Here is a 14,508-nt window from a genome sequence, read left to right on the forward strand (position 1 = left end):
TTAATCTCAGTACCGTGGATGATTGTTTCTTAGAGCTATTACTGCTAGAATTTTTACCTAATGATGAATTTCTATTTCCATTCTTCTTTTGGGGATTTCTAAATGGAGGTCCGTCGTGAGAAAGAGCTGTCAGCACCACAGTGTTTGCAAGGCCCATCAAGAAACACAGCATCTGTGTTGTTTCTAGAAGTTGTGCCTTGTTTACTTCACGACGCACAGATGGGCCAGCTGACCCTTCTCAGTGTCAAGGCTAACAGATTCTTGGTCCAAACGCTTCCTACTCCTCTCCGCCATTAGCTGGTCAGCTTATGGGTATCTTGGTGCTTGTTGTGGGAGGTGAGACTGAGGAGGTTTGTTCGGTGGCCTTAATAGGAAGTTATTACTTAGAAGAAGCAAAAAATTATTTATTTGGGGCATGTTATATTTAGCTGCTGTTCAGAAATCCATGGAATGACATGTAGCAGAATAGGAAAAATGTGTTTCAGGTTGCTGTCAGGCTCTTATAACGGTAACAGAAGGGTAAGGAGGACAGTTAGTTTCGTGGACAGGAGGGGGTGAGGATGTCAGCCCTCTTGGGCCAGTAGGCTGTGGGGTTGGGTGCTGTGGTTAGGGACTGAGCCCGGGTGAGGGCATGTGATTAGATCGGGCAGACCTGGGCAGTTCAGCAGGGCTGTGGGGCACAGACATGCTAGACACTGCAGACCAAAGCAGGGACCGGAATCCCCACGGTCTGGAGAGCGCGCCTCCCTGTCCACGCTTCGGGTCAGTCCTGCTCCTCTGTTCTGGGAGAGCGGAGCAGCGGCCTTCTCTCGTTCTCTCGGTCTCCTTCTGCGCTGTGGCCTTCGTGCATGTTCTTGCCGCGGAGGGGTGGGTCCCTGCCTGCCACTTCATGCCTGTGGGACCTTGGGCTGCTTACCTGATGCCGTGAGCTTTCTCCCGCCCGTGAAAACAGGGTCATTACTTCTCAGCCAGGGTACTGCGCTCGCCTCCGGGCCTCCTGCTTCTTCCTCTGGGCCGTGTTGTCTGTCCTTCACACAACAGTGTGTAGACCTGCCTGGTCTGAGGAACGTCCATCCTGCGGTTACCCTGCTGTGCTCCGAGCCCCATCGTCCCGATGCGCAGGGGCCTCCGTGATCTGCCGCCTCCCGCGCCCGCCTCTCCCTGCTGCCCACCTGCTCAGTGCTCGTGCTCAGTGCGGTCGAGCCGCACTTGCTTTCCCACACGTCCTCTTGCCTCAGGGCCGCCCCCCATTCTCTTCCATCAGAGCGGAACTCTTGTCCCTGCACATGCCCGAATGACGCCTTTCCCCCTCTCAGATCTTCGTTCGGATCTCCCTGAATCGGAGTGTCCTCTGGGGCTACCTGTGCAGAGCGATACGTCGTCACTTGTCGCTCCCCTTACCGAGCTTCTTTACCTGTGTCCCGCTTACTGCTGCCTCCGAGATATCTGTGCATTTGCTGTCTGACTTCCACCACAAATCATACCTCAACTTTTTGAGGGCCGGCACTTGGCCTGTTTATTCACTGGCGTCTCCCCAGCCCCTGGAGCTGTGCCTCTGATGGGGTTGGCGCTGGAATCAGTAGTCGCGGAGTGACCGCTGATGCCATCAGTAAGCCGTGGAGCCTGCGCTCACTGTGTGCCGGGGAGTGTGCGCCGGCTTCTGCGCTCACTCACTCACTTATTTCCCGACAAGCTTGGGACCAAGGCACAGAGAGGCGATGGCAGACTGTGGGTGGGCCACGGAGTCAGAGTCCCGGCCCAGGCCAACCCGCTCCGGAGCCCGCGTTCTTCCTGCTTCTGGCAGGGCCATAGTGGAGGACTAGGAGACCGAGGGTCACGTCCTTATCACCATCCCTGTCGGGCCCTGAGTAGTCCTGGAGTGTCCACGGAGCCGTCGTCAGCATGGTCAGGCTGCCGGCTGGTCACAGTGTTTGATCCGGGTCTGTTTCCTTCTCGTCAAATGCGATAACATTCCTAGCAGAAGCCTCCTGTCCTGTTTGATCCTGAACGTGCAGCCTCGGGCCGGCAGTGGCTGCTTGCAGAGCCCCGTCTTCTAGTCTGCTACGGGCACTCGCTCCGCTTCTGTTCTCTGACGGGGATGTGGCGCAGAAGTGGTGGCTGCGGGGGGCCCGGGAAGTCCTGGCAGTAATGAACTCTAGCGTGTTCCACAAAGGACCGCCCCACGTGCAGCGTCTGGAGTAACTCGTTGACCTCGATCTGAGGAGGAGCAGAAGGGAAGCTCACTGTTGGGCAGTTGCGTATTTTAATGAGGGCAGACACTCCACAGTCTTAGCGGGGCTTGTGTGTGTGTACCTTGCCTTTTTTCCGCTCTTAACTAACCAAAAGAATTGTGTTACTACTTTGTTGGCGTGTTTCCCTTGTGGGACTCTTACGTTTTTTTAAACATCAGTAAATAAAACTTTAAGAAAAGAACAGATCTTCCTATAACCTTTGGGTAGGCAAATATTTTTACAACCAAAACACTAAAAGAATTTTCCAAAAAGGGAAAGAATAAATAGGGCTGCATAAAAATTATGAGCTTTCTTCCTCGACAGATAACATTAAAGTAAAAAGATTTTTAAAATAATTTTTACAAGACACCATCAAGAGAGTGAAAGACGAGTTTTGGCGTGGCGGAAGATAGGAGTCTAGCAATGGCCGCACGCCCTGAATATGTAAGACAGTTGGGGGTGGGAGAGGGGGACGCACAGCCCTTTAGAAGAAACAGATGTTTCGCAGAAGGAGATTTCCTTTCCGGCAGTCATCAGATGAGGCCGCCGGCAGTCCACCCTACTGTGGCAGGTATTGGCTACAAGGAAGGAGACTTGCCGGGCGGAGAGATCCAGAACACTGCATGCTGGTGGGACTTTAAACTGGTGTGGCTTCTTCAGCTCCCTGACAGGTGGCACCTGCTAATGCAGAGGTGTGTGTGTGTGTGTGTGTGTGTGTGTGTGTGTGTGTGTGTGTGTTATACTCCCAGTCTGTGCCTGTAAAGGACATGGAAAAGAGAGAGAGAGAGAGAGAGGGAGAGAGCATTCTGGTGAAATTTGCTTCCACCATTCTTGAAGTGTGGCTTCCTCAACAATTAACTAGTTTATGCTTAGAGAAAGAAAAAAAAAGAGTGTTGGTATCCTCATAATAGCTAAAAAAGCAGGAATAACTCAAATGGCCCTTAGCGGTGGTGTGATATTTCATGCAATACTATGAGCTCGGAGCGACCGTCAGCTTCTAGATAGGCTGAGTCTCACAAGCATGTCAGTGAATGAACAAAGGCCAGAGAGGAAAGGGTATGTTCTGTGTGGTTCCATGTGCATGAGGTCAGCCGTCGGGGGAAGTGTGGGGAGGTGCTGCCCCTGCCCTGGGTGGACAGTGACTGCTAGGACTGGGTGCCTTCTGGGCTTCTTTCTGCTCTGTCCCCTTGAAGGATCATTGAGCTCTGCTCTGGACACTGAGGTGCACGTCTTTGTGCTGAAAAGTTTGAAAATTGATGATTAAAAATTACTTGTATTTTATGTTACTTTTAAGATAATATTTCAGAGTAATTGGTTATGCCATAGTTATAATAATGCTGTAATTGTAGACTATGAATTGAGAAAATTATTTCTGATTTTTCTATTTTGTGAATTATTTTTTAGATATGAATTGAGAATTCGTTATTTGCCAAAAGGATTTCTAAACCAGTTTACTGAAGACAAGCCAACTCTGAATTTCTTCTACCAACAGGTATACAAGAGTGCTCTAATATACCTTATTCTTTGTGGCTTTGAATCCTACTTACTACATGGTTTTATTTTAGAATTCAATTAAGGCTAACATTTGGGAGAATGTGTATTTGTCACAGTATGGCAGTGAGAGACTTTTAACCAGTGAGAAGTTTTGAATTTTTGACCCTGAATTTTTATACACTTTGGTAGATCTTAAAAGATACTTCTTTTGGGTGCCTGGGTGGCTCAGTGGGTTAAGCCTCTGCCTTCGGCTCAGGTCATGATCTCAGGGTCCTGAGATCGAGTCCCCCATCGGGCTCTCTGCTCGACGGGGAGCCTGCTTCCTCCTCTCTCTCTCTGCCTGCCTCTCTCCCTACTTGTGATCTCTCTCTCTGTCAAAAAAAAAAAAAAAAAACTTAAAAAAAAAAAAGATACTTCTTTTGTGTGGTACAGCGAATCCTAAGCGATACAAGCATTGGTTTGTCTTTAACTCAAGTACCGTTATCATGCCTGAGTATCCGCAGGCTGGGCCGATGTGGAATTTATTGTCGGAGCCACCGAGAGTCACAGAACCTCGAGAGCACTTTGCACAATAAAGGCAGAACTGACTTTCTTTTTTGCACCGAGTAACTTCCTTTTTACCCCTTCAGATATGAGTCAGGCAATTAACACATGTGGCGCAAATGAACCAATAGAATTTTACGGCCAAATACACGTTGCTTGTTAGTGTCCACGAAGAGTGACAAAAAACAGGTGCAAGGACTGGCTGAGTGTGCGCACACGCTCTGCAGCCAGAAGCACGTGGTCATTCCTCGTTTTAATAAAAATATTTATTATGTGTCTGCGGTGGGTCAAGAATGCAGAGGAAATAAATGAGATCGTCTGCACCCTAAATTCCTCACCTGGGCGGGGCTGTCCTGCGAACAGGGCGCGTGCTCAGTCCCCTGCTGTCGGGAAGCGCAGAGGGCGTGGCCGTGCCGGGGAGCGTCTGCTGACCCCGTGGAGGAGCAGAGCCCACGTGCTGTCCTGGGAGGGGTCACGTGAGGAGTCCCCAGCTTCGCAGAAGAGGAGGAGTAGTACTTTCAGAAACATGGTGCATCTTAATCTGAGTTAAAAGTTTGGAGAAGAAAGGGGAGAGGAGCTGGGGCCCCCATCCTGAAAAGGGGAGGCTGTAGGTTTCCTCCCGCAGAGTAAGGGGAGCTACTTAAGGGGTGTAGTCAGTGAACGTCTCGAGGAGAATTTTTGTCGTTGGGAAGTCTGACCACCCTGATGGCGCCGGCATCCGTCATGGACCGGATGGGTCTTAGGGAGGCTGCGAGCGGGTGAGGCAAGAAAGGAGACAGAGGTGTGCCTGGAGCGCATTCGGTGGTGGATTTGGTAGGAATGGGAGACTGATCGGACGTGAAAACGAGGCGTGGATTGCATCAATCCAGCTGCCTGATGGCGGGAACGAGAACAGACCGGGTAGGTCGTTTTCTTTCCTGATGTGAGAAACCTGCAGGTTCCTGCTGGGGAGACCCACGCTGTGAGCGCAGGAGGCCAGGACGCTGCTCCCAGGTACTGGGCCTGTTTTCTCAGGCCACTGGGAGCGGGAAGCGTGAGGGCCGGGGCCCGACGGGGGCTTGGGGAGGTTGAGCGCGACGCGGAGTTTCGTGGGAGGGGGGTTTGCGCTTGGTGACACAGAAAGAGGAGGGTCCCGTTTCAGTGCAGTGGAGATTGTTGGGGGCCCCCGCGCACCACAGGGGGGACTTCGGTTACGAGCTGCTCTGGGGCGTGCTTCCCCCGCTCGGCGGCGGCGTCTGACGAGCCTCGTGCTGGAGCGAAGCAGGTGGGTTTGCCTTGCGTTCTTGCTCTCGTCGGTAATCTTTGTCACTGTTGGCGTAATTTCTTTGAGATGATCCACCCCCGAGGAAATCCGTGACTGCTTTAGTGACACGGATCTCTGCAATTCTCAGTCAGGCCTCACTGGCTCGCAGTCCCTCCCTCTCGTAACTCGGGGCCGACCTCTTGTTCTTTCCACGCTGCGACCTGCTGTCCTCGTTTTTCCTTCGACGGGATCTTGCTTCTGCCGCCGACTGAAAGTACCTCACGTGCTGGTGTGGCCCCAGTTTCCTCTTCCTCCAGAGACCTCTCTCACCGCGGTCGGTGTCGTTCTGTTCAACAGTCTTTAGGGGACCCGAGAGGTGGGGAGCGCGCGTCCCGTCGTGTGCTCACCGTGCGCGTAGCGGCCTGGCTGTCCCATCGAATCAGATGCTATGTCACCTATCCCGGTGAGTGATGTGGGGTTGTCCGTCCTTCCCGCGCCCCACCAGTCTTCACGTTCGGTCTGTAGGCTGCGCCAGGCCCCGGAGCAGTCAGCAGTTACCGTCTGTGAACATGACACGCGTGTGAGCTCACCTTCCGGGACGGGACATGTCCCTCTCCGTCCCGTGTGCCTCCACCCCACCCTCTGCTTTCTCCGTTCCCGCACTTTCTCTTCTTCCGCAACCTGACCCTTCTTGATCTTTTTTAGTTGTTCAGTCATGTGGCACATTTTTAGGAAGTCCCCAAAATACTCTGAAACATCACTCAGAGTATCTTTATCCTAAATAATTGCTGTCATTTTGTGTGTGACTTTATGGTATTCTAACCACGGACCTGCGTTTTAAAAGAAATACAAGAGCCGTCATGATACTGCCCCTTGCCCACGTCGAAGGCTGATCCATGCTGGTGTCCCAGGGACAGGAGACAGAGGGAGGTAAAGCTGTGTGCAGACTTCAGGGGGAGGGCAGGGGAAGGACTGTTGTCACCACCAGTGAGTTGGCAGCTGTACTAAGAGCCGTGAGCGCACTCATACCCTCCGGGTCGCATGTGGCAGTGTCGGCAGTGTGGGGCGGAAGAAATAGTGGACTCTGGGCAGTTCGATAGTCACACTGACACTTGCCCTTGCGGGGGCTCACGGTAAAGGTAAGACGGACGCGTGCGTGTGTGCGGGTGCTCATCGGAGCAGTGCACTACCGGAAGGGGAACCGGAGCCTCGCTCGGTAAGGTCGGTAAGAGGTTCCTCAGATAAGTTGTGCGGAGCGTCAGATGTGCACGTCCGTCCTGACCCAGGCACCGCAGCCGCGTTTGCACATGCGGGAGCCGTGATGCTGATGCCAGCGCTTGCCGCTGCCCTGCATGGAACATGCGTGGTTCCGCTCATGGGAGAAGACGTGCGTACTGCTGTTTCTCCCCTGACCTAACAGAGTCGTGCAAGGAGCATGGTGTTTGCGTTGCTGCTGTGATAAGGACCTACGTGTTTACTCAGCTCCTTGCGCTAACCTCTCAGTGCAGAAGCTGTCCTGTTGCACGCGTGGGAATTCCAGCGCTGTCACGGGCGACCCGTGTGCTCACCTGTGCAGGCCGGACCCAGATCGGGACAGGCCTAATGCCACCGTTGGAAATCAGCTAGGAGTTCAGAGCTTTTCCCTGTTTAAACACGTGCATTTGTGCACATGCATGCGCGCGCGCGCACACACACACACACACACACAGCATAAATAAAACTGTGGCCCTTCAGCGGCTGTCTGTAGCCAAGGTCTACTTAATTGTGAATGGAACTGAAGTATTTTGTAAGAACCTTTTTTTCTCTTCTTTTCCCCTTTTTAAAAAAACTAACGTATAATGTATTATTTGCCCCAGGGGTACAGGTCATGAATCATCTGGCTTACACACTTCACAGCAATCACCACGGCACATACCCTCCCCAGTGTCCATCACCCAGCCACCCTCTCCCTATCCCGACCCCGCCCCCCAGCAACCCTCAGTTTGTTTCCTGAGATTAAGAGTCTCTTACGGTGTGTCTCCCTCCCGATCCCATCTTGTTTCATTTTTTCCCTCCCTACTCCCCACGACCCCCCGTCCTGCCTCTCAACTTCCTCATATCAGGGAGACCATATGATAATTGTCTTTCTCTGACTGACTTATTTCGCTCACCATGATGCCCTCTAGTTCCATCCATGTTGCAAATGGCAAGATTTCATTTCTTTTGATGGCTGCATAGTATTCCATTGCATATATATACCACATCTTCTTTACCCATTCATCTGTTGGTGGACATCTAGGTTCTTTCCATAGTTTGGCTATTGTGGACACTGCTGCTATAAACATTCGGGTGCACATGCCCCTTTGGATCACTACATTTGTATCTTTAGGGTAAGTACCCAGTAGTGTGATGGCTGGGTCGTAGGGTAGCTCTATTTTCAACTTCTTGAGGAACCTCCATGCCGTTTTCCAGAGTGGCTGTACCAGCTGTCATTCGTATTTTGTAAGAACTTGAGTGTGGAAATTTTCACTGAGTTCAGGGATGAGTTATCTAATAGAAGCCTCAGAGTTAAATGACACCCATTCTATAATTTTTAAAATCTTTTTTCTATTGACGAAAATATGTAAGATGTATACATATATGTGTACATATATTTCCACTGGATTCCAGGCTAAATGGATCCATTTTTAGGGGGCCCAGAATTTGATAACCTTGATTCCTTTTAATTATTTAGTTTGGTAACACCCAATATGTGTATGATTTTGTGAGGTGTGATAGTTAGTACTAGCGTGAGTGCCTGTGATGCTACGGCCCAGATGAAGAGAACACACCTATTGTCTCCTGGTCCCTGTCCCTGTCACACCTCCCCTGCCCCCACGCTTTCCCTCCATGCACTCAGCCGTGGTCCTATGTGTCCGTCATCCCCTTGCTTACTTCTCCTTGCAAATTGGTCACATTTTACAGTGAGTGCGTGTTTGGTTCTGGCCTAGGGTGCGAGCTGCCCGAGACCTCCCCCGAGCCCTCTGCATTCCCTCAGCGGCCTGACTCGGGTTTGCATATTGTTTTGTACGTCACCCAGCTCTTAGAAACATTCCGGAAGATTAAAAAATGTTCGATTCTGCGCTTGTAGTTGTTTTCAGTGAGCAGTCTCGTCAGGACATTTGGTCCACTGTGTTGGTGGAAATGGAAGTTATCATAAGGCTATTTAAGCATGGATCCCATTTGGTTCATTTCCAGAATAATTTTGAACTGTGGTTAGAGACTGTGGTTCATTTGATGCTAGTCCAGATTTGTGTAGACCTGTTGCAGCATCTCCCACCTGCTGAGGTTGTTTCAAGGTTCTGGTTTTGCTGGAGGAGAATGTGTCTTCTGTGAGTGTCGGGCACAGAGTGTGACGAGCACTCGTGAATTCGAGGTTGTTGGCAGTGTCGTTCGGGCCTTCTGTGTGTCTGGGATTCGTTTTTCCTGCTTCTGGGTACAGGTCAGGCCAGGGAGCGTTCTCTCTCGGAGCTTGGATGTTTATTATTGCTGTTGAGAAGTTGGCTGTCATCCTGTCTTTGAAGGGGATCTGTCCTTTCTCTCTGGCCAGCGTGAAGGCCTTTCCTGTGTCCTTCGTGCTCTGCAGTTTTGTTACAAATCAGGTGTGGGTCTCCACTCACTTCTTCCTCCTTGGTCTGTGATGTGCCCCCTGTACCTGGGGGTTCATCTCTTTCCATCAGTTCTGGAAATGTCTTATGATTTTGACTCGGACCTTGCCTTTCCTCCCTTCTTCGTGAGGTCTCCGTGCGGGTCCCCGTTAGAACCTCTCTGGCTGCCCTCCCTGTGCATCCACTTCCTTCTCCTGTCTCGGCGCTTTGTCCCCCTGGGATCTGTAATTCTGGTAAACCCGTCACATCACCGCCAACTCTCCTCAGCCGCGACCAGCTCGGATGGGTAATGCATTTGTTGAGTTTTTATCTAGCATGTTTTAAAGTTTTGTGTCCCTTCCCCCTTTAAGAAAATCCACCAGGCCATCATTTATGGCTCTTACTGTTTTCTGATTTTTCTGCCTTTTATTTCTGTACCATTTCTTGTAGCGTTAATGTCTCTTCTGAATTATAACATCCGAAATTCTTGGGCCTGACATCTGTTGGTGCTGGCTTACACTCTTAGTGGTGCATTTCCCTCTGTGTTTGTTACGAGCTGTTCTTTTGTTGAATTTCACATGTGGGAATCTTTAGGGTCTAGCTAGGCGACTGGTAGACACTCCTGAGTGTTACCTGTTTTGTGATCTCTGTTTTAGAAGAACATCTATTTTTTATTATTTTGGTTCTTTTATCAGGGTGGAAATAAAAGAATTATGTTTAGATTGCCTCTACCGCCATTCTGATCCTGTGAAACAGAGAGCACTTACAATAAACTACCTTCGTTTTATTATCTTAAAATTTCATCTGTGCCCACTCTTCATTGTATCCATGGTTCTGGATGGTGTCCCGCAGAAAGCAGCATGTTGGGTTACCGGTGGGAGATTATCTTGTGGATGCAGTTTCATTTAAAGTTGTCCCAATGTGAGATACTGCAAATGATTCACCAAGTGTTTTTGACCCATTTTAGAATATTCTGAAAGATATTAATCAGCACACTCTAAAAATAAACTGGAATCTTATTATAACCCTATTCACTGTAGAGCAGAAGTTATAAAACTAAGTTTTGACGCTAAAGCTAATGGCTCATTTTAAAACAAGGGAAGTATGTCTAACCCCGAAATCAAACTTTTCCTTTGCCATATAACATTTTATTCCTCTTTATCTCTCTGAAATCTCATTTCAGAAAGAATTGCATTTGATTGGCAACCTTTTGCAAATAATAGTGGCCGTTTTGAGAAGAGCGAGGCCCATGTTTAGTCAAGAAGTTGTCATATGAACTCAATGTGTATCAATGCAGAACTTCTATACAAATCACTTGGCACTCGAAATTTTCAGCTCTTGGGATGCGTGGGTCAGACATGGAGTTCCCATTGTTTTCTCCTACAAATATTTTAAGATTAAAATGAGTACAGTTGACCCTTAAGCAATGTCAGGGGTGACGGGTGCTGACCCCCTGCACAGTCATAAATCCCTCGGCCCTGGCAGGCGCTCCTTAAATAAGGGGCAGCCCCTCTGCTGTCCCCTCATTCTCTCTAGGCTTGTTTTAAGCCTTTTTTTTTTTTTTAAGATTTTATTTATTTATTTGACAGACAGAGATCACAAGTAGGCAGAGCAGTAGCCAGAGAGAGGGGGAAGCAGGCTTCCCGCTGAGCAGAGAGCCTGATGTGGGACTCGATCCCAGGACCCTGGGACCACGACCCGAGCCGAAGGCAGAGGCTTTAACCCACTGAGCCACCCAGGCGCCCCTTGTTCTAAGCCTTTAAGTTGGGGGCGGCGGTGCTGTCCTCTCACGGTGGTGCTGCGGGCTCCAGGACACGACACATACACGTATGTCTGCGGGCCAGGGAGCACGGTATGCTTACTTGAAGCAGTTTTATCCACGTACACTTAAATGCTCAATAAATTGCGTTTATTTCACAGATGAAAGGCAGTGAGTTCCGCTGGAAGTCAGTAGGAGTTGAGAGGCAGTCAGAGATGTCTTATCAGAGAAATGAACATGGGGTGTAGTCGAACCCCGAGTCCTAAAGAAAGATGCCTGAGCACAGCTTCGGTCTGTGAACGTGCGTGGTGGTTTCGGAGAACGTCATCTGCGGATGGGGTTCGACATCTGTGCTCCCGCAGACACAGGCTGCCCAGGGCTTGGGGTAGGGATGCAGCGAGCCGAGGGTCCATTGGGCGGCTTTGTGTGGGCTCAGTCCACTCTGCAGGGCGCACGGATCACTTTAGGTCGTGGGGACATGGCGCTGAGCACTGAGAGAAGTGCACTGTTGATCTAGGAGAACAACACCTAGAGCTTTCAGGTCATGTTCATAATGGGGTTTCCTACAGAAATTAAGTCGTCATTTCCTCTCTGTGCATTTTTGCAACTAACGTGCATTCAGTTTTGATGAATGAAATAAGGTATGTGATTACGTTTTCCCACCTGTGAAAGTGCTTAAAAATTGTAATTAATCTTTGAGATAGTTTTGTAATGATGAATTTTGCTCAGGAGGTAATTGATATTCTGCTGTGGTTTCTTTGAAGTCCTAACCGAATGGTAAACTAAGATCGACTGGTTCAGCCAGGACAACTGTGCTATTTCTCTGACTCATGGAAATACACGTCTTGCTGTACCTCTTGTGCCTTTATTTTTTGTGTGCGGTAATAAACCTACTTAAGATACAAAAGCTTAGCTTTGAAGTTTCGATCTATTTTTTGCTATATAGGAAAGGGCCAGTTGAAGTATAAACAATGATTCTAGGATTAAAGCTTTTTACTTTATTTAGCGGATTGAGTAAATCGGTTCTACTAAGTCAGTCGTAAATACCTAATATGTGTAAACAGTAGAAGTTACTATTGCTACGTACGTGGAAAGTGATACTTACAGAGGTCCCCAAACCCCAATTTGAAGACGTTATTCATTCATTCATTTGCTCACTCGTTCTGTTAATCAGTGTTATTAACCGCCTAGGTCTAGGTGCTAATGCAGAAAATAAGGCCAAGGTTTTGAGAGGAGATGTTGAGCCCAGAAACAGCATGTGGCTGCCCACGGCCAGGTGACTGGTCGTCGCTCCTCCCCAAGACAAAGGAGTGAGTCGGCAAGTACGGTGCGCGTTGGGTGCTAGATTCTTGGTGCACTAGAGAGGATATTCCCTTCTGAAGACTCTCACGCTCACGGCAGGGAAGAATGTGGTGAACCGGCGGGAGGAAGTGTGGATCAGTGTTGGCAAACTTCCTAGGGAGCGCTGCCGAGCAGCTGGGCAGGTTCAGCCGGCCGCGGGCGGTCCGGCGTGAGCAGGGCTCGGACTACACTCGGGTTTCTCTAGCCGCTCAGCAGTCGGCGGCGAGGGAGGTGGCCGGCTTGTTTGGGCAGGCGCTGCTTTTGTCAGGCCGTTAAAATAAAGGGCTAATGAGAGACTGGGAGGTCGGGGGTCTTTGCAAGGGAAGGTCACGATGATGACATACGTGGTGTAAGGTCGACAGAGTTTATCGGGGCTTAGAAGTCTTTTGAGCAAGTGAGCTGACAGCTCGGAGGTAGTAGCTGAAGAGCAGAGTCTTTGGAATTTTGTTCTAGGGCAGAGGTCATCACGCCTTTCCTGTGAAGGGCCTGAGAGTAAATACTTTGGATTTGAGCACTAAGAGACAAGACCAAGGGGCTTTGAAATCCTTCATAATACGGGACAAGACAGGTTTGCACGAAATGTTGTATCGCCGAAATCCGTACTACAGGAACGGAGTGTGGTCTTCGTGACACGGTGCTGCTGTGGGGAATAAGGGACCATCTCCGGAGCGGCCACCCGTCCCCGACTGTGGCTCAGAGTGGCACTCCCTGTGGCCAGGTCTGTTGCGCGTGTTGCTCCCGTAATGCTGCTCGAGAAGGAGGTCTGCTGTGTTTCATCTCGCGAAGTGTCTTCTTCCTGTCACATGCCCTCGGGTCAGCCGGCAGTGCGCCACTCACTGTCACCCAGCACTGCCGTTCCTCAGAAGGTGCTTGGGGACTTCTTCTGGATCCTTCTCTTTTTTTCCGATTCAAATTCAGTTTAATTAACATAGAGAGTCTTACTAGTTTCAGAGGTAGAATTTAGTGAGTCATCAGTCGCTTGTAACACCGGTCGGTGCCCATTCCAAGAGTCTCCTCGTGATATTGGATTTTACACGTGTTGTGACCTTGCAGATTACTCACATGCAGGTGGTGGTGAGGTGGGACGTGTTCGTTGCAGAGTTACACGGGTTTGGAAATATGTAAATTTTCTTTGCCCTTGCCATGTGGGTCCAGCGAATGCTGGGGGGACTGTAGTTTGAGTTGGGAAAATACATCCACCGCAGATTTGCTTGGAACTGGAGAGCTTCCTTCCTGCTTTCCCTTGTGACAGCGTGGGGCGCAGTGTCTGAAGCCGCTTGCGATTCAGGTGACGTTGTTGCTTCTTAAAGTTTAAGGGCTCTTGGATTAGATGAGTTCCCAGTAAGAGTCCATTTTATTTCCGTAGCTGTTTTTCGTGTTACTCATTTTTATATCCAGCGTCTAGTACAATTATTGGCCCAGCGCCTGGTGGATGTGAACGGCACCCTGGAAGCAGTCGTGGAATGAGCGACTCTGCCGCGTGCCCTGCTGACGCAGCACTGTCTCCCCGTCCTTCTGTTGCAGGTGAAGAGCGACTACATGTCAGAGGTAGCTGACCGCGTGGACCAGGACATTGCTCTGAAGCTGGGCTGTCTGGAAATCCGGTAAGGTGCTAACTGGGTGTTGAGGGCTTTGCTGCTGTGAGGCGTTCTTTAGTTTGGGAAATTATCCAAGTATTTTCCTTTTCCTCATAAAGATTATTCATAAAATACTGAATAAAATTTGAGTAAAAATTGGAGATTTTAAATTAGGTTGTCAGTGTAACTTTTAGAAATCTTAGGATCTTTTAAAATGATATTTCGTTGCATTTAGAGCTGGAATGATTGATGAGCATGCACGTGTATAAGCAGGTCTGAAAGCGCTCCTCGGTAATCTCCTGGGGGTCATGGAAGTGACCTGTGTCACTGGGGTCCCAGGTGCTAGCCACACGCCACAGGTGGGGACCGAGGAGTTAAACGCGCTAGCGCACACCATTTAAATGGAAGAGTAAATAGCCACATACAGCTAGTGGCTGCCGTGTTGCAGGGTTATGGGAAATGGAAATCTGAGAATATCGTTCTCAATTCTGATATTTGTCACCATGTGTCGTATGTTATCTTCTATGCTAGCATTTTAATTTTGAATAAAAGAGTATTTTACCTTTTTCAGGTGTGATTTCAATTAAAATTTACTCTGGGCTGCTAGTTTAAGATGAGTTGGTTAAGCTAGCCACAGTTTGATTATGTATGCTCGGAACAGTTAGAATTTCCCCCCAAGGTCACTATTTTTTATACTGCACGAGGCTGTTACATA

The 14,508-nt window shown here is 49.4% G+C and overlaps 1 protein-coding gene across 7 annotated transcripts in view; it reads left to right on the top strand.

Moving 5' to 3' along the window:
* PTK2 (protein tyrosine kinase 2) overlaps positions 1 to 14,508 on the top strand; it is a 248,074-nt gene that overhangs the window by 103,788 nt on the left and 129,778 nt on the right. For all 7 annotated transcript variants that reach the window (XM_080801823.1, XM_080801827.1, XM_080801826.1 and 4 more), the window contains 2 exons: positions 3,636 to 3,723; positions 13,741 to 13,820. In XM_080801823.1, coding sequence (XP_080657949.1) covers positions 3,636 to 3,723; positions 13,741 to 13,820 — 168 coding nt within the window. The remainder of the gene's footprint in view (positions 1 to 3,635; positions 3,724 to 13,740; positions 13,821 to 14,508) is intronic.

The sequence above is a fragment of the Martes martes genome (assembly GCF_963455335.1).
Source record: "Martes martes genome assembly, chromosome: 4".
Classification (NCBI taxonomy): domain Eukaryota; kingdom Metazoa; phylum Chordata; class Mammalia; order Carnivora; family Mustelidae; genus Martes; species Martes martes.